At 40.3% G+C, this 19,358-nt stretch overlaps 2 protein-coding genes across 3 annotated transcripts in view; both read left to right on the forward strand.

The window, feature by feature from the left end:
* The first annotated feature begins 45 nt into the window (after positions 1-45).
* tpra1 (transmembrane protein, adipocyte asscociated 1) lies at positions 46-6,707 on the forward strand. Its single transcript, XM_046384332.1, has 11 exons — positions 46-237; positions 1,033-1,216; positions 1,452-1,584; positions 2,250-2,336; positions 2,953-3,025; positions 3,211-3,290; positions 3,374-3,484; positions 3,572-3,632; positions 3,845-3,947; positions 4,344-4,424; positions 4,534-6,707. The coding sequence occupies exons 2-11, from the start codon at positions 1,044-1,046 to the stop codon at positions 4,802-4,804; spliced, it is 1,173 nt and encodes a 390-aa protein (XP_046240288.1). The 5' UTR covers positions 46-237; positions 1,033-1,043; the 3' UTR covers positions 4,805-6,707.
* Positions 6,708-7,105: 398 nt separating this feature from the next.
* LOC124056665 (MICOS complex subunit mic25a-like) overlaps positions 7,106-19,358 on the forward strand; it is a 51,669-nt gene continuing 39,416 nt past the window's right edge. Inside the window, exons 1-4 of one of the 2 annotated variants that reach the window (XM_046384333.1) lie at positions 7,106-7,362; positions 8,111-8,198; positions 8,592-8,646; positions 10,357-10,513. In XM_046384333.1, coding sequence (XP_046240289.1) covers positions 7,279-7,362; positions 8,111-8,198; positions 8,592-8,646; positions 10,357-10,513 — 384 coding nt within the window. In that variant the 5' untranslated portion in view covers positions 7,106-7,278. The remainder of the gene's footprint in view (positions 7,363-8,110; positions 8,199-8,591; positions 8,647-10,356; positions 10,514-19,358) is intronic. The other variant, XM_046384334.1, reaches the window with a different exon arrangement.

The raw sequence follows: 19,358 nt of genomic DNA on the forward strand, positions 1-19,358 counted from the left end.
AAAAAAAACAAAACATACCTAACAATGTCATCTCGCGAGACTTGCTTCGCTTGTATGGTGAGAGTGTCAGCTGACCACACTGGGAAAATTTGTTAACGAAACTATCCAGTACAGCCATGTCTCTTATCAGTAATCAATTTATTGATCGATTACTGCACGTTAAGCGTATTCTACAGCCGTATTATTTCTAAATCATCTTACAGCAGTTATACCCTTGAATCGGAGACTACTGAATCGGTAAGATATGCATTTATTTTTAACTAAATGAAGCTCTCGTTAGGTTGGGTCGGCGATACTGCACTTGCACTTGTATCATGTTTTGCTTTGATGCTAACGTGAGCGTGTCGGCTTATAAGCAGAGATACATAATGTTAATTAGTGAGAAATAAATACTGTTAGCATTACCAGGATTACTATATTTGTACCTAACGGAAGCTCGGAGAATACAGTTTTTATTTACACCTAACAAGCCCTCCGACCGCAGCTAACTGTAAGTAGCAGCGTTAGCTAACGTCTGAAATCCCCTTTAACGCTAACCTAAGTGAAAGTATTATGATGAACTGTATTTAAGAGTCTTACGTTATTATCAAGGCAGCTTCCCCTTATAGTCGTTAACCAACTCCAGGAAGGCTTGAACTGAGGCTGACCGCTTATCATTTCTGTTTATTCCAAAGTTAGGTACTGTATCTTGACGGTATATCTGATCTCCAACTTTCGAGCAGGCGTGAAATGTCAACGAGATTAGTAGTTTTACTGTTGGAAACTTTAAATTTAACGCTAGCTAGTTTATACCTTTCACGACTGAGACAGCAGATAACCTCGTTACATAATGTTTATCTTAAACAGGAGAAAGCTGTGACAGGTGCCTGCGTGTTACACCAGCCGTACACCTCCTCCTGTTTTGTTATGTTCAGGAGACATACGAACTGACACTGAATCTCGCACAGAAAGGGGAAAACTGTTCAAATGAATCAAACGTGTTCTTCAACCGATGTCTGTATATCTGATATATAATGAGCTGTTTTTCCTCAGGGTCCGACACCATGCTAGCCACAGTGACTGCTGTGGTTAGGTTTGCTCAGTACAACGGCAGTGTTTCACCTTCACCACTGGAGAACACATCATTGTTCCCAACTTGGCAACCTGACACTGAAGCCAACATCACCAAGCCTCACCGATGTCTACAAGTCCTGTATGAGGACATCGGAGACTCCAGGTGTGTGGTAGAATATTTTTGAAGAAAGGGTGTTAACCGGTGAAAGAGTTAGTAAAAAGTTAGTAAAACATACTTCACTTTTGAGTCAGTGTGTGACACAATGTAAATAAATTACTAACTCAGTGTTCAAAGTGAATATCCTATATAGACTACACAAAATATCTGTAGATGCACGATATCTACTGCAGATGAAATAACATTTTTTTGGAAGTTAACATTCATCTTTTTGTCTTAGGGTGAGGTTCTGGGACATTTTACTGCTTGTGCCTAATGTGGCCTTCTTTGTATTCCTGATGTGGAAGCTGCCCTCAGCCAGGGCGAAGATCCGACTCACCTCGAGCCCCATCTTCATCACCTTTTACTTGCTGGTAGGACAGAATTTTTACAGCGACATCAATATAGAGTATTATTATTTTTTTATCATATTTAATTTTACTGACCTATTTTTGGTAGCAGGGACAAAGAGAATTTCACTCCACACTGTACTGTGTATGTGACTAATAAAACTGTCTTGATCTTGATCTTGGAAGTAATTGTCGTGATCTTGATACACAGCATTTCAGCCCATAATTTAAGATTAATGTTGCGTTCATGCTAATCAACCTTTGAAGTGGCAGAAGCTTTAGGCTTGAGAGTTCACTGCCATATTAGTCCCCCAACACTCTGTAGGTACAGTGCTCCGATTAATGCCTTTCACTTGACCGTTTTGTTTTATAATCTGTCCCTTCTCAGTGGAAAGTGCTTTGACTATTCACTTTTTTAATTTTTACTTAAAAAATTAGCTGCATCTTTCTACTTAGCTTTCTGGTGATTGTAACCGAGCAACAAAGACACTATAGATGAGAGGATATCTCAGCGCTACATTGCCTGACGAGGCAATAAAGGAACTCCACACAATGTTTGTCACTAGTATTAACCAGGGCATTGTTGCTATTGGCTATACTTTTTCTTTAATTATACTTCAAGTGTTTACTGTGTTCAGAAGACTTAATATTTGATATGGTTTAAACATGTTTTGTACTGTATTTCTTAGGTGTTTGTTGTTGCAGCGGTGGGAATCACCCGGGCCATCGTGTCCATGACTGTCAGTGCCTCCAGTGCTGCCACCATCATAGACAAAGTACGAAAATACATCAAGCATGAATAAAATTTCTGAACGCACATGGTTGTTGGGTTGTACATTGAGGAAATTAAAAACTCATTCTGTGATGTAATCAGATGTAGTCAATTAAGTACCGTAGCCTCAAGCACTACCAAAATTGAAAACATGGTATTGTAATGAGCAAATCAAGTTATTCATGTTTTCTGTGATGTTATAAACAGGTCTGTTTTACCTGTTATGATCTTGTAAAAAGATAATGTTTCATCTAAGTTCATAAATGCTTTGCCCATATTGAAGTAGCAGTGATAATATCCTGCCACAGACTTGTGTTTTATTAAATATCTAGAGGGGCTGATATGAGCTCCAGCGTGACTACGTTAGGCTTTCATGTCTAAAAGGAAAGGCATGGTGGAGGATTCCTCACATACCACACCGATCCCTATGGAGTTCACAGTGATGGACTCACTGCTCCCACAGCACACTGACAGACAAAAAAATACATGTGATTATGTAATGTTTTGGAATGTGACCCTGACTTATAACGCTTTGCATTATGTTCTGGGTCAGTGTGTTTTACAACAGAGCCAGTCCGCTCTGTCACAGTGGATACTCATGATGTTTTTTGTCATTTCAGGTGCTCTGGGAAATCACTCGCTTCTTCTTGCTGGCTATTGAGCTCAGTGTTATCATCTTGGGACTGGCTTTCGGTTAGTTTAATGCTGTGGTTTCACTTCTTATTTGCTGTATGTGCGTGGTGCTTTCATCTCTTTTCACATGACACGTCTGTTTCGAATGTTCTGTTTATAAATGTCTTTTTCAGCCCTATTATAAAGTGTAACTGAACATCTGTACAGCTTTTGTCTCTGTTGAAAACTGTTTATTTACTCATCAGGTCACCTGGAGAGCAAGTCCAGTATAAAGCGTGTGCTGGGTATTACTGCTGTGCTGGCCCTGGGATATTCCATCACACAGGTTGAAAACTTCACTGAACGTAACACAGTTGGACATTTGTGGTTAATTGTCTTGAAAATAAAGTAAACAAGACTTTGTTCTAGGGCACGCTAGAGATCCTGTATCCAGACAGTCACCTTTCTGCTGAGGACTTCAACATCTATGGTCATGGAGGACGGCACTTCTGGTTGGCCAGCTCCTGCTTCTTCTTTTTGGTCAGTAATCTGTAGCCACGCAGCAACAGCAACATGAGGAGTAAAAATGCCTGATAACTGATGTCTAATGTTTTTTTCTTTTTTTAGGTGTACTCTTTGATTGTGATCTTGCCTAAAACTCCAGTGAGGGAGAGGATATCTCTTCCATGTGAGTTACACTTTTCAGTGCTGCAAAGATCAAAAATTATACTTGAGAGATTAAAAGATTCATATTATACATCATGTAATTATCCTTTACTTGTATCTATGAGGATGTGCCTGCACTCCTGGTAATGTGCTTTTTATTAGTATATGATGCCATATAATGGAAAACATTTGTCGTGTGTTGTCTGTTAACCTTTGTTTTACATTTTTGGCCAGCTAAGCGGAGTTTCTATGTGTATGCTGCCATCCTGTCTTTGCTGAACCTTGTCCAGGGCCTGGGCAGTGCTCTGCTATGTGCTGGAATCATAGAGGGACTCTGGTCAGTAAACTGGTTATTTTCATTATTATTATGAATAAATGGACCCGTATGAGTATTTCATAAGAAAGATACGTTCTGTATATTTTTGACTTTACACTTTTACTTTGCTGTAAAGCACTGGGTTTCTGTAGCACAGGCTTTTTAGAATAATGTCTCGGATGTGGAGCCAGGTTGCTGTTTTTTTTAAAGCTTTTTGGAATTGGATTTGTTGGCTGGGTTGCAGTGAAGTGGGTGACTCACTGATTTGGTTTAGTGGAGTTTAGGCGATAAAATGAGAACATAACAGGTGGTTTTCCTTTTGGCAGAAACTTGTTGATTGTGCTTCCTGTCTTTTTGTCCAGTACTGTAAGTGTTTTAGTGTGACACCTGTCTTTCATTTTGTCTTTTCTGAAACAGCTGTGTGGATGTCACCACCTTCCTGTACTTCTCCACCTTTGCACCGCTCATTTATGTCACATTCCTCAAGGGATTTTTTGGGTTTGTACAAAGAATCATAAAAAAATACTTGTAAAACCTCATAGCTGCACTTGAATCATCAATTGAACCTGTTTCTTTATTTAATTCACTACTTTCTTATTTTCCACAGTTCAGAACCCAAGATCCTGTTTTCCTACAAGTCACAGGTGGATGAGCCAGATGAAAGTGACGTCCACCTTCCCCCAACTGTTGCATCAACCATTGGCCGTAAGGAACTGACTGACCAGGGCCTGTACTACTCCTCCACCCAGATCGATGGCTCTGGTCCTGGCAGCTCTCGTATGGTTGGAGCACACCTGGATGACGTTGCATCCGGACCCTATGGATCCAGCAGCATTAACAGCATTGAGGCGGACCGTTGGAGACCTGTCAATGTGTAAATAGAAGAAGAGAGATGATTATACAGCTGGACTTAAATGTTGTCAGTACGTTTTGTGTTAGGTAGGGTGGCAATCAGAGGAGATGGCCAAAAACAAAACAAAAAATGCAGAACAAAGTACACCAAGAAAGTGTAGTCTTGGTCTTGCTTTGACATCAGGATAAGTTAACAAGCTGAAACTTGAGAGACCTTTGCCAGCCGATTTTCTCAAGGACTGAATTTAGCAACTGCTTTTGTAACACTGTCGCCAGAGTGCACTGCTGCTGTAGCCCCACACTAGGAGTACTGTCCCTCATTGTGGCCCCGACAGACTCCACATCGATTGTTCCACAGCCTCTTATATGTGGGAGCCTACTGACTTCTCTCAGCACATTTTCTGTCATTCCAGCATCATGCATCAACTGCTCAATCCTCAGCGATGATGTTTTAAACCTTGTTTTAACAACCCAAGTCTTTAAAATCTACCTAACATTCTTTTGATGATAACTCATCAACCGTACATTCTGACTAGAAGCATTTCAGCTGATTTCAGTGTCCACTGCCTTGTGTAAAATTTTTGACTCGACTCGCTAACAAATCGCCGTGCCTCGTTATGCAGGGCAAGGACTGCGCTAATTTGTTTTGACATGTGTACTTTGTCCTCTGAAATACGTGCAGCCCCTCATGTGAACAAGTGAAAGGTGTTAGCTTGATGTGTGTCACTGCAATATGACAAAGAAATCAGTAACTAAACACAAGCATTACATTCATGTTCAAGATGACAAATGTTTTGTTAGGCTCTCTTCAAGGAACGACTCAGACACAAGAGCATAAAAATCCAAATTTTGTCTGAGCCTTAAGCTTGTTTCTCTCCTTCTTTATTTATTTTTTGCTTTTGCTTTGATTTCTTATAACAGATTAATCATTCCTGCTGCTGAAGGCACATTTCTTAGCTTCCTAGTCATGGATGTGTTTTTACATGTGTGAATTGAACAGCAAATAAGCAGAAACTTTGTTGTGTATTCCACATTAGACAAGCCTTCGTTTCATATCAGTGTGTCTGATTCGGCTTTGCTTGCTGCAAAAAGGGCAAATTTTTATTTTCTTGCTTAGATATTTGTTTTTCCACAGATTATTACAGATGGTGAAATTAGACAGTGAACAACATTTTTATGGTATCAAATGATGGTATTCATACAGTTCATTGTGTAGATATTAATTTTCCCTTTGACCAAGAGAGGCTGAGGCAATTATGGGTTTATTTTAAGACAGTGTCAAAGAGAGGACCACTGGATTGTTGCCGAGCGAATTTTCATTTTTTGATCAGTTTTGGGATTGAATTGTTTGATTGTTGGTTTAATTCATGAATTTAATTTTTGTTATACCTCCTGGTATTACAACAATATCATACTCAAGTGTTTTTAAACCACCTCACATCATATGAGAAAAATATGAGTTTTCCCCTGATAGTGCTGTATTATTTGTATGGATCGATTACCATATTTGAGCTAGCAGTATTCCTAGATGGTGGTGACTTGTATGCAGAATATGCAGGGTTAATTTTTCATCATTTTAAAGCAACAACATAGTAAAGAAATTGAGTATTTCCAAGAAATTACAGTATTTGCCTGACTCTTGAAGTATTTTTATTCAAGTATGTGTGTGGTGATAACTGCTGTATTACTTGGAGTTAGAATAGTGACTGGGAAATCAGTTTGCTCTCTGATGCCACAGATTCATGAGGTACATGTTAAGGAATTGAAGTCCGCTTCCTTGATACACACGATGTTTGATGTTGAAATAGTTTTGAAAATGATCTGTGAATTGCCTTGTTATTTAAGTGCATTGATTGTACAATAATCACCCAATATTAATGCAATGTATTGAACATTCCTTGAGCTGAAGAATAAACCATGGACTCATTTGTTTGTTTTGGGGATTGTGAACTTCCCTTGGTTGTGAATTTCCCCTGGGATTGAATGATGAATAAAGTATATCTATCTATCTGAACAAGACGCCACATAGTGGCAGATTTAGGTAAATCAGCATATTCAAGATTAGGATATGACTCCACTCTGTGGTTTGTTGCTGTAACTGCACTGTGGGAGTTTTTTGTTTCATTTTCTAAATATTTCACATATATTTCCTCGTGTGTCGATGACCCATTTGTTCGTGCTTTATTCTGTTTCTTCATATTTGCCTTAAGCGTCACAAGTTAGACTTGACATAGGCCAGAAAACAGTTGAACTACAATTCCCATCTACCCTCGGTCGATTTAAATTATAGGACCATGATCCATTGGGCCAAGATTATTTCATCCAACGAATGAGCTTTGAGAATACTGCAGCGCCAGAATGACCTTTATTGAAGTGTTTTAACTACTGGTCGCTGTAGCGGCGACTACAGCCGCTCTCTTATTTATGTCTCCCTGTCCCAATATTAGACAGGATTTTTGTTGCTGTTTATAGTCGGCTGGGAACAAGACGGCAGGTCAATATGGGGGTTAACAGCAGTACGACTAGGAAAGTGTCATTCGGACTGGACGAAGACGAGAAGGTCACTGTAATTGAAGGAGTGAAGGTACGTACGACAACGTATCGTATTATTGCTTCAGTTGAGAGCCGAAGTTTCACTGACGTTATTAGGCATAACGGCTAAAGCTAATAACGGTTAGCAAGTTGGATTTTATGGTGGTGTCGACATAAGTCACTCCGAAAGGGGTGACAGGTCCCATGTCCTCGAATGACCCCGGTCGTACCCCTTTTCTCCATTATTGTGTCCTGCTGCCGTTACTCTCCCACTTCAGGTGAGTAGGCTAGTCGTAAAAATATGAAGAAAGCGAACGTTTACGGGACCACACAGCGACATCTCGCGAAGTTTCCTCATTAGAGCGTAAATATTAAATAGAAGTGCCATGTCACTAACATGTAAGGGGGTTAGCTTATACTACTATAACGTCAGTAAATTTGACGATTTAGTGAAGACAGACGTCGTAAATGATCTTATAAACACAGGGTTTATGATTGTGTCCCACCTGTGAAACTGTACAGCAGGAGTGTAGGTTCATAAAGTGTTTATTTGTTGGCCTATGTAGGCAGCTGCTCCGTCTTTACTACTCAAGCAGGTCGGAGACGTCAGGCAAGTACCTGACTTGTTCAAGGGCACTTCAGCAGGCAGCATGATGGTTTCTTAAACCAGGGAGCCTTTGGACCTGCCTCTTTCCAAGACACACGGCTGTCCTGTATGGACAACACAGCAACCATAGGCCTTGTAAGTGTGTGTATGTGTGTTTATCTGCACGATTGTTAATTTTCACATTCCCGTTCAGCTTTCAGAAGATGTGCTCCGGCGGATGAGGGACTCTGACAGCACCAATTCAGCACAGTCTCTGCCAGACAGTAACAAACCACACTCAAGTAAGTCCCAAGTAAAGACATGTCCTTTCTCACGGAGATCCCACTGGGAGAACAGTATGAGCATAAGGGTCAAATCTGCTGCTGTGTGACGTTTCCCTGATTGTTGATTATAGCAAGAACAGAATATAGCCAACACAAACTGTTATTTCTGTGCCCACATTTGTGAGAAACATGAATATAATCTGAGTTATGTTTTGCTATTTCTTGTTTGGGTCAGCATTAGAGACAACTGTTTAAAAACGGGAGAGATATCATTCCCACAGGGAGCATGAATGACCAGACTTAAACTGCTCGTGCTCTCTTGACCATTCTTTGCTTTTGCTCCTCTGTTGTGCTCTCTGATCCATATTGTTATTGGTAATAGTATTGATATTTATCCCATTTGATTTTTAGGTCCAAAACCAACAGGGCCCTCCAGTACAGAAATACATGAAGAAATTCGCAAAAAGTAGGTGCTCATAATGTCAAGGTTCCTTCTTGTTATTCAGCAATTTTGGTGAAGGAACTGCTGCTAACTTTGCATGTAATGTATTATGATGCATTGATAAGATAAGATAAGATGACCTTTACTGATCCCACAGCGGGGAAATTCACTTGTCATGGCAAAAAGAGTTATAAATTAACAGTTTTAAAGTAAACACTGTACATTATACTGCTATACAGGTGATGTACATATCAGCATAGTGGTGGAAGGTGATGATTGTACAGTTCTGTAAGGACAGGGAGAAAATGGGGACTAGACTGTTGAGCTGTACAGTCCAACAGCAGTGGGAATGAAGGACCTGCGGTAGCGCTCCTTCCTACACTGAGGGTGTAGCAGTCTGCCGCTGAAGGAGCTGCTCAGAGCCTCCACTATCTGATGCAGAGCATGAGGTGTTGTCCATGATGGATGTCAGATTGACTAACATCCTCCTCTCACCCACATCCTCCATAGAATCCAGTAGGCTGGCTAACATAAAATTCGATGCTTCCTTTAGATGTCAGTTTTAACTTCAGCTTGATAAATGGTATAGATGGATTAGATTTAATGGTAGACACGCACACGGCACTGTTTTAGTGTTAGGCAGGTGTGAAAAAATGCTGTAAACTAAGCATGCTTTCAAAAATGGAAGTTGTTAGTAGTTTATTTTCATCAATTAAAATGCAGTGAATGAACAGAACAGAAATCTAAAATCAAATCAATATTTTGTGTGACCAACCTTTGCTTTCAAAACAGCATCAGTTCTTCTAGGTACACTTGTTAGTTTTTGAAGGAATTTGGATGGTAGTTTGTTCATCACATCTTGGAGAACTTTCTCTTCCGTTCATTCACTGCGTTTTGTAAATTGATAAAAATAAACAATTGTTTTTGTATTATTATTATTTTTAGACGTCTTAGTTTACAAAATTTTTTCTCACCTGCCTAAAACTTTTGCAGTAATATATCTATATATCTATATATCTATAGATCTTTCTATAGATAAATGGATAGATCTATATCTATATATATCTATGGATCTATAGATAGATATATATACACATACACACACATACGATTGTGTCCCACCGGATATATTATATTTAAGCTGAGCTTTGTGTCGACGAAGGCAGCTAATAGCCCAGAAGTCGGATGCGTGAAATACCAGGCACTTGATGCTAATGTCCAGTGTTTATGGAGAACACACACACACACACACATGCCGAGTGACCTGTCAACACGCCTGCTGATTTACTTTGTCTGTGTAACAGGCATGTTGCTATGCTGCTAGAATGCTTATATACTATGTTGAGCCTCCAAAGGTTTGCATGTTAGCAGGTTCTGCAGTTGTTCTGTTTTCTGTTTTCTTTGTTCGACATAGAATAAAGGATGTTATTATGCGTTAAGTGTTATTAGTGCCAAACCTCGGTAACCTAATCCCTTCTTACTGATGTAGGCTGATGTAGTTAACAGAAAGTTAAGTACCTTAATGCTGATATGACAATGTTTTGATTTAAATGTAATACTTTAATTAGATCCCACACAATTCACAAATGTTAATTATTGCTGTCATTACCATAATCAGCCTTCACCCGTACCCTGCTGGGTGTCTTCCATGTTTAGCAGGCGTTTACTGGATGAATGTCAAAACACTGGTTAAACTGGTTAAAGGTCAAAACAGTTTTTATCTTCCCCTACCAGCTTTGAGCGTCAACAGGCTCTGGTGCAGGAGCAGTTGGCCAAACTAGCCCAAAGGGAGAGAGAGTCAGCAGCAACCACCAGCGTGGATGAACTGAACCCCACCCTCATCCTCGAGAAAGGAAAGGTCCATGAGGAGCATGAAAAGGCCAAGCTGCTGGTGAGTGATGCTGGTGCTGTGCTAGCAGTCTGAGCTGTTCTTTGTATTATTTGCCCTGATGAGTTGCACTTTATTGTCTCAATTTACACTCAAAACGGTGGACCAGTTGTGTTACACAGAAGCTGTGATCATGTAATGATGTACCTTAAACAAGAAGTTCCCGAAGCTTTTATTCATAAGTTCTTCTTATTCTTCATCTTCTTCTATTGGGAGTGAATCAGAAATAGAGCATCTTTGAACATAAATTTCTCATGTAATGAGCCATCAAAGTGGGTTTGCCCGTGATTAAGAAACCTGCATGTATGTGTTAGTTTTAGTGTAAAAAAGGCTTTATTCATCAATTGACAACAGGGTAGGTTACAAACAAAGCAAAAGTTATATAAAGAGACGAATAAATGATAACTTATAACCATATATCTGTTATTTGTGGTGGAGTGCTGAGGATGAATTTAAGAGTCAGCCTGCGGAAAGAAGCTCCTGTGTAGCTTAGTGTTACAGCTGTGGACGCTGAGCTGTAAACTGTATCTTTTGCCATATGGCAGCAGGGCGAACAGGCTGTGGCTTGTGTGGATGTTGTGTTTTATTAACCTCTGCGCTCTGCACAGGCACCTCACCTCACTGATATCATCAGTACTTTGACAGATACCAGTGATGTCTTGGATGGTTTTAATCATCCACTGCAGAGCATTACAAGAAGCTTTTTATCACTCCTCTGAAAAAGTTAACAAGAATATGGCATGGGACTTTAACCTTCTTATGTTTAATTAGTCGTTTCTGAGCTTTCTTAACCAGGGTGGAGATGTCTTCTGCTGATTCACAAGAACTTAAAACTGCTCACCATGTCAACTCCACTTGTGTGTCTTTGTCTTTTTTTTTTTTTCTTTTTTCTCTAAAATCAACAATCAGCTCTTTGGAGAACAGTAGGATGTTCTCTGTGCACCGCTCTGCAAGATTGTTAATTTACTTCTGACATGAGCACTCATCATTGCTTTTAATCAGCCTGAGGATGGTGATGATGTCCACAAACTTTACAAAAGAGTTCTCTTCATGTCAGGGTCAGGGACTGCAGTCATAGGTGTACAAGCACACAGCCTTGGGCAGGTCCAGTATTGAACAGTAGAGTGGAGGAGGCGTGACCGCTGGTCCAACCCTTCTGGGAGTTTGCGCAGATTGTGGTACTCAAGCCCAGACCTTTGCCAGTTTGAAGGGGGAGAGGGTTTGAATACTGAGCTGAAATAATAATTGCGTTCAGTTGCGCCTAATACGGCTTGTACTATTATGTGGAGAATTTTTTATGTTGCCATTTAAAAGTTTGAAAACAGAAATAATTTTACCACTTCAGAATTGTCAGTGACTTGTTGACTTCAGGCTTGTTGAGTCCTTCACTAAAATTGTGAAGGACAACCGTTGTAATCTTTTAAACACATATCAGACACTTTTTTTCAGGAACTTTTCCCATACACATTCTTTTACACCAGAAACATTTTTATTAGTTAACAGCACCCTCTACTGCTCAGGCTGTGAATGACAACGCTGGCTTGAGGTTTTGGTGAATTGTTGAATTATTGGAAGGTACATCTTCAACCCTTGTTTCTCTGAGAGGGCAAAATGAACACATTTTTGTAAAAGCTTACAATCAAACATTTGAGTGATAGTGATTCCGATATGCTAAACATGATTCCGTGCTTGCTGTTTAATTCTTAGTTACTTTGAAGCACAGATGTCTCCGGTGTAGTGTCTCATTGTTGCGCATTCCACTGTTTTTCTGTCACTAAAGTAGCATAGTGTTTCCTCCTTCCTCAGATGTTCTCTGCACTGAATAGATTATGTGAGTGGTTTTGGAGCAAAAAGCAGAGATGTACAGTCTCTGTACTTTTATCAGAGCTGGGAAATCCCTGATGGTCCCTGTAGCCTGTTGGGTTGCAAGGATGAACATCTGTTTCAGCAGGCTATTTTGATAACAGTTTTCACTTCTGGATGTGACCATAACTGTCTTCTACTCTGAACAGGAACACTTAGTTGTCTGTCAAAGTCACTGACTTTACATGCATTTCTGTAATGTGATTATTTCAGTAGTGTCAGCAGTGGATTCTAGAAAGCCATATAAACAAGAAACTTAGCACTGTAGTCGTTTCTGGTAAGCATGTTGTGTAGATTATTGTCTGCACGTGCTTCCTCTGATAGCTCTGCTTTGTTGCTGTTTCAAATGTACTTGTTGAAATGTACTTCTGTCAAGTTAAGAATTCAGATTGATAAGAGCCAAACAACAGTTCAGTGTGTGAGTGAGAAACAGAGGTGATTGCAAGAGATATTTGTATGTTAAACAAGTGTGTGAGGGAACCCTGGGGGGACAGTTTCTGTTGTTACTTACATGTATATTGATTAGCAGTGATCTATTGCGGATCATTAATTTGGAACTTGCTCCTTGGTATTTTTTTCACTTGCTTTGTGAAAATTAAATAGTGTGGATTTCCTAGAGCCCCCCAAATTGATTTGTCCTGCAGTGTCTTTCTGTGTGCCAGCGAGCTGTAATGAATACCGAATGAAGCCGCCGGCTTAGCTGAGACTGATATGGGCTCCAATCATTTAATCATGTTGCATTGCAATGTGAAACTGAATGCTCTTACCTCACAGCTTTGTTTTTATTTTTTGCTAAAAGTCAATGCATCCTGTTACTGTGTGTGTATGTGTGTGTGTTGGGTATGTTGCTTCCAGGTGTTGACAGAACTAAAGCTGATAGTCTGTGAGAAGCCTCGACAGCATATAATTCCCCATCACCTCTTTCTTCCCACCTTTTCACCTTTTCTCACCTGTCCTTGTTTAGTCTCTCCTGACTTTTGCTTTTTTCTATCTAACTGTCTGACACATTCATTGTTTCCAGCTTGATTTCTCTGCCGTCAAAAATGTGGCACATACTTAACAAACCCCTAAAAGACCTGAAACGTAGCATAATTAACTCCAAAGATTAAAAAGAAAGAATATCTTTGTTTATACGCTTTTTTTTTGTTGTTGTTGTTGCATTGACTCAGCTTTTGTAGCTGTACCTGGGAATCTTATTCAAGAGCTCTTCCTCTATAAAATCTCAAAGCTTAGCAGGTGGGCTTCCCTTCTCTTCTTTGCATTTTCCATCGACCTTGCATCCCCAAGCAACAACACAGCTGGAAACATAAAGAAAAAATATCTCTCCACAGCCTCTTTTTCCCCATTTCACCTTAAAACGCTCCATTGTGAGTAGTTTGGGAGCTATTGTATTTCCCAGAGGAGAAAATACACACAGACACAGGTGTGTGTGTGTGTTATATGATAATACACGTGCGTATATATATATATATATATAGCGCAGAGCATTTTTCCCCCACATACACTCCTGGCTCCACAGCAGGTGAGCTGTGTGTTCTCCGGCATGGAGGTGAGGAGGAGGTGAGGGAGGTGTGGAGGCAACACCTGTCAGAGAACTGAGCTGCTCCCCACAGTGCCTCAGGCTACCTGTCACAACCACTCACATTAGCCATTTACTCCTGTATCTGTGCCAACTGCCACCACTGGGACTATTTGTGTGCCTGTATATATGTGCCTGCCTATATGTGTGCATGTGCATACCTGTGCATTAAACAGGCTGTGAGTTGTGTTGTGTGTGTGTGTTGTGCAGGGATATCTGCCTGCAAGGTTCATCTGGAGTTCATTCAATTATGTCAATTATATTCTTTGAATGTCTTATATTTTATGTTTTTAAGCTTTTGTACTGTGGTTTTTACACTTTTGTTTGGTATAAAATTTCCTTGTGTGGCATCTGATGGTTTTAAGCTTGTTGGAGTCTAGTGCTTTTATGGATCATCACAGAGTAAAATGCTCGGTTTGTTATGCTCCACAGTGACTGGCCAAGTGGACAGGTATTTCAGTGGGAAGAATACAAAATATGTACAAAAATCTTTTCTATACATTTGTTTTTCTTACTTGCCACACTGTCTACGTTCATTGCTAACACCAGCGGGCTCTGTATTAGCTGATTCGTGTCCCAACACCTTCGCGCCACATTTTTGATTAAGTGCTCTTATACAACTTGGCTTTTTCGACCCTTCATCCTACCTTATTCTGAGACTACATTTAGCAGTTACACCTTGAGTGAAGACACAGAGGAGACGACAAGTTACATTAACACCTAGTCTCTTCTCCCTTCCTTTCTTTCATTAGCACCTCCTGTGTTTGTTTTCTTCCCCCAGCTATTCTCTCTGCATCAGAGGTGTCATTCGTGCCGCAAATAAATGCTATTAGTATGCACAGGCATTCAGTGATGAGACACACACACACACACACACACAGATAATAACAAACATCCGCTTTAAGCTGTTAAATTTCACCTTCCCAGCAGGGTGAGAAGAACTGACTTTACTACCTGTTTGGGGGTCGTGGGTAAATGTTTGTAGTCTGTCTGTTGATTTGTTTTTAGTCCTATATACTAAACGCTAACTTTTATCTGCTGCCTCCAATGCAAAACCAGTGGTGGGCAATAACACTACAGGGTGCAGTTTTAATTCAGACCAGTTGAGTCCCGCATGGAGAAATTTAAATCACAAAATAAGAACAAATAACTAAATGCATCAGATATTAGAGGAAATCAGTCATTCACACTGCTGACATTCTGAAGTTTGTTTTGTGGTATGGGGCTTTTTTTATGTTTACACTTATATTTGAATTTGATCAGACTTTCTCTGAATCAGTTCAAGTCACCTTAATTCCCCTCATTTCTATTTTATTCTACTCCATCCAGAAGTTTATTAACCCTGGAGGCAATTTTCATATCAGTTTTAGCTTAGAAAATTGGTTACTCTCCATGTGTCATACCAACTTGCTCCTTCTAACCCACAAACCAAAATCATTGAAGCTTTGAAACAATGGGACCGAGCTGACACTTTTGTTTTGGTCTTCCATATTTTACTCACAATCAAAATGTTCCACAGTGCAAATGAGGAAAAAAAAAAAAAAAAAAAAGCCAAATCAGTTTTGCTGACTGTAGTGTAAAGTTTTGCAACTATAAACTGTGCCAGATTTTATGTAAAAATAATTTGATGTCCTTTATTTAATTGTGAATAATGATATCCTGATTTGAGAATTTTGTTGATTATGCAGCTTGAACTGAAATGTGTGATAAGAGTTAATGTGCCCATTTGGTCACTCCTGTTGTTCCTGTTTTGTCACACCTCCTCTTTCCTTTAACAGCTCAGCCAGATTATTGTGTGGGCAGTTAACAGTGCATGGGGTATTTTTGTCCCTTTTAGCGCATCACATTTTACCACATATTACCTGTTCCTGCATATTTGAGTTATTGGTTGGTATTCAGTACGTGGCTGAGGTGGGTTTTTGACCATGTGGCGAGGAAACAGGATGGAGCCCTGTAACTAGTCACTAGATGGCATTGTTGAAGCATGTTTGGTTTGCCGGGGGGACATAAAGCAGGATGGATGCACGCTCTTCACAGCAGTATGTGCTCCTGGGCAACATGTTCTCCCGGCATTTATTCCTCCTCCTCCGTCTCTCATCTTTTTATCTTTTTCTTCTCAAACCCTCAGTCCCTGTCTGCATGTGTGAGTGTGTGTCTGAAGGATGACTCAGAGTGAAGCATTTGACACTGTCCAAAAGAAAGATGATGAAAACCAGGGTGAAAAGCCCAACATTCATTAAAGTCAGACCTGAGATGACAAACACTCCCGCCGCTGACCACAGTGGATGATGCCACACATGTTAACAGTATTGCCCTGCTGCTGTGAAGAAGCACTGGGAAATGGCACTTGACAAGGGTGGAAATGTGTTTTGCACTGAATATGCAGCCTTTCAGTTACAAGATGTTCTCGCTAACCAACACGCCTCCCCCTGCTGTCTAGTCCTTAAAAACATTTGTCTATGATAACAGGATATAACTCTCTGCAATAGATCTTTGTGCAGTTTCTTCAGCTAATTCCTTTACTTTTGATTTCCTTAAACATTTTGGTTTATAATTGCCTCCATACATATACATTCCTAAATGTTATTTAATCTGTGGCATCTTTATAGTCTTTATCACACGCCAATTCTGTGATTTGAAGGCAGATATAACACTCCTACCCACCATCTCATCCCTCATTTCTGAACAGGCCTGCGGTTACATCGCTCTGTCAATTCATATCACTTCAGCTGCTTTGCGTGTTTGCTTTCTAGAACCAGATGGATGTGTTGGTTGAGTTGTATTCAGCCAGTCCCAAAATAATCCCTGTATGGATTTTGTTTTTCCCTTGACCAAAGATGACAGCATATATCTAAAATATTATCCGTGGGACTGTTGTTTCTCCGAAGATGATAGCAAGATGTCATTGTTGATTTTGAAGCAATACACAAATCACACAGTAGCACACAAAACAAGATGGTCACTCTTTGACGTTGTGCATCCATTCAGCATCTTTTCATCATCATGATAAACACAGAGTGCAGATGCAGGCACACCCTCAGAATATCTGTTAAAAAACCACAGAAATCAATATCTGTATATCTGTATTTTTATTGAAGCACCTCCATATAAGTCGACCAGATATTTTACACACACGTACGTCTGCTGGAACTATATATTTTTGTTTTGTCTACCAGCGTTCTGTTTTTCCCTCGATCTACCTGGACTGAAGAGTCATTTTCACCAATGTAGGGTAGCGTTCAGCAGGTAAGGCAGCAAGCACATGGAGACATTAGGCCTGAGAGCTCAGAGAAAGAGAAACATGGACAGGGACAGACTACAGCAGCAGAAAGGCGGAGAGAAGAGAGTCAGAGCGTGGTACAGTAATAGATTCAGATGTCTGACTCCGACAGCCAGACTGCTAGATAGCCAACACTGCTTGTTAGCCAAAGACAGAGGGTGGGAGAGGGGAAGAGAGGGAGAAGAGAGAGGGAATCCAGAGGACGGGCAGAGAGGAGAAAGATGGATAAATGAAAAAGAAAAAGAATGAATTGAAAAACCAGCTGAGATATGCCAGTGGAGGAAGAGAGGTTTACATTGAGACCGAGTGGATGAACACGAGCTTTCACCATGTCGGCTTTTGACTTTGCGAGTGTTGCATACCGTGAGGACACAAACTCTGAATTTCTTTCCTCACAGAAACCGACAATGTAAAATACAATCAGACATACGTTCACACATTGCTAAACCACTTGTTATCAGCTGGTGTAATCACAGACTTGACATCTTTTCTGCATGTTAAAGCTGCTGAGCCCTTTGTGCACACTCGCACTCACACACATCTGCACACACGTTCAGTACTCCCCCCATCGTCTCGAACGCCTGTAATTGCTGACGAGCAGAGTGCTCACCGGCTGAGGAGATTTTGATCGGTGCACGGCAGTATGAGAAGGAGGGGTGGAGCGCTTAGCGCAAATCCTGTCGGTTCAAGGGACAAATGTGTAGGAGTGGAACCGCACTCCCATCAGAGAGCAGTTCTGATGTGTTGCGACAGCTGGACAAGACTTATTATTCAGAGGAAATGTAATATCTTCCAGATGCTTATTCAGATACAGGGGAAATAATTTATGTTAGAGCAATCAAAGTAAGAGTCAAAGGTAGTTGGAATTTAAGATGAATCTTAATTATGATTAAGATTTCTTGTCCTCTAAGCAATTTGTTAGTCTAGTCTCATTTATCACAGTCAACAATAAAGGCAGCAGACAGTCTTATCTCTCTGATCTTATGTCTGTTCTTATGATACTGAATTTGATTTATGCGACAGTTTATTTTAGCATTAGGAGGTTTGAACATTTGATTTTGTCTTGTTTTTCATTTGTGAACCATATCTCACGTTTACCAAGTGACATTTGCAGGGAAATAATGTTTCTAAGCTGAGTATATAAAATGCATAACAAACATCTACAGAATATTTTGCATAATGTGCTGATGGACACAGTAAATCTTCTGCGTATTTGCCAGTGAAAGTAATAATTTACTGAAGCGGTGTGTTCACAAATGTTCCCCGGAGATCTTTCCGGATATTGCGTTGTTGGAAATTTGGTATTGAGATTAAGAGTTCATTCTATACAAGAAAACCCAATACCAAGTGCAGGATGAGGAAACCTGCTTGATATGTTCCTGTGGGTGGGTTAAACAGCTAGAACTCATCCAGTCAGTTCTGGTCTATAATGGTTAAGATATTTCTTCTTCTCACAGCTAAACTTGTTTTTCTTTCTCATGTCGTTTCCTCTGACCGTCGTTCTTTTCCTCTTATTGACCTGATATCTCTCTTTTCCCATCCTCGGTGTCTTTCATTTTCTCTGTCTCTGTGACAGTCTGTGGTGAGAAAGTCGGCTGATGATGAAGTGTTAATTCATTTAGCCTCCCCCGACTATGTGACGAGAACACACATTTAATGAGCAAACAGCTAGACTAACCAATTGGTGCATCTGCTATTGCTACTGTATGTGTGCATGCTAAGTTCATGTGTGTTTTTTTTTTCTTTTTTTCGTATGCAGGTATGTACATCACCCACAGGTATTATGGTGATGATTAATGCGCAAGTATTTCAATTGCTGTCCTGTTCTCGTGATAGAGGCCGTGCATTTGGAGTGTAATGTGTTGATAAGCCTCCAACACTGGTGCTGAGAGCTGGAAAAGCTGGTGTTTGTCTGCTGGTGGAGCGATGACAAAAACTTAACTGCGAGTGATCGAGAGTGCTGTGACATAGTGTATCTTCCTTTAAGCAGTGCAGGAGGTGACTCCCGCGTATCCACCTCAGGGGATTGCTGTGGCTGTACAAGCCCTGATTCACTTACTGCTGAAATCGTTCAGTACAGCTGCAAACCATTAGTTTGCTTGCTGGTGATAGCGGTTCCACTACAA

The sequence above is a fragment of the Scatophagus argus genome, chromosome 3 (assembly GCF_020382885.2).
Source record: "Scatophagus argus isolate fScaArg1 chromosome 3, fScaArg1.pri, whole genome shotgun sequence".
Classification (NCBI taxonomy): Eukaryota; Metazoa; Chordata; class Actinopteri; family Scatophagidae; genus Scatophagus; species Scatophagus argus.

Excerpts from the sequence above, each read along its gene's own strand:
- tpra1 (XM_046384332.1), top strand. The coding sequence starts at position 1,044 with ATGCTAGCCACAGTGACTGCTGTGGTTAGGTTTGCTCAGTACAACGGC. Across the intron at positions 1,217-1,451 it reads GAGGACATCGGAGACTCCAG|GGTGAGGTTCTGGGACATTT; the intron begins GTGTGTGGTAGA and ends TTTTTGTCTTAG. Across the intron at positions 3,633-3,844 it reads GGAGAGGATATCTCTTCCAT|CTAAGCGGAGTTTCTATGTG; the intron begins GTGAGTTACACT and ends ATTTTTGGCCAG.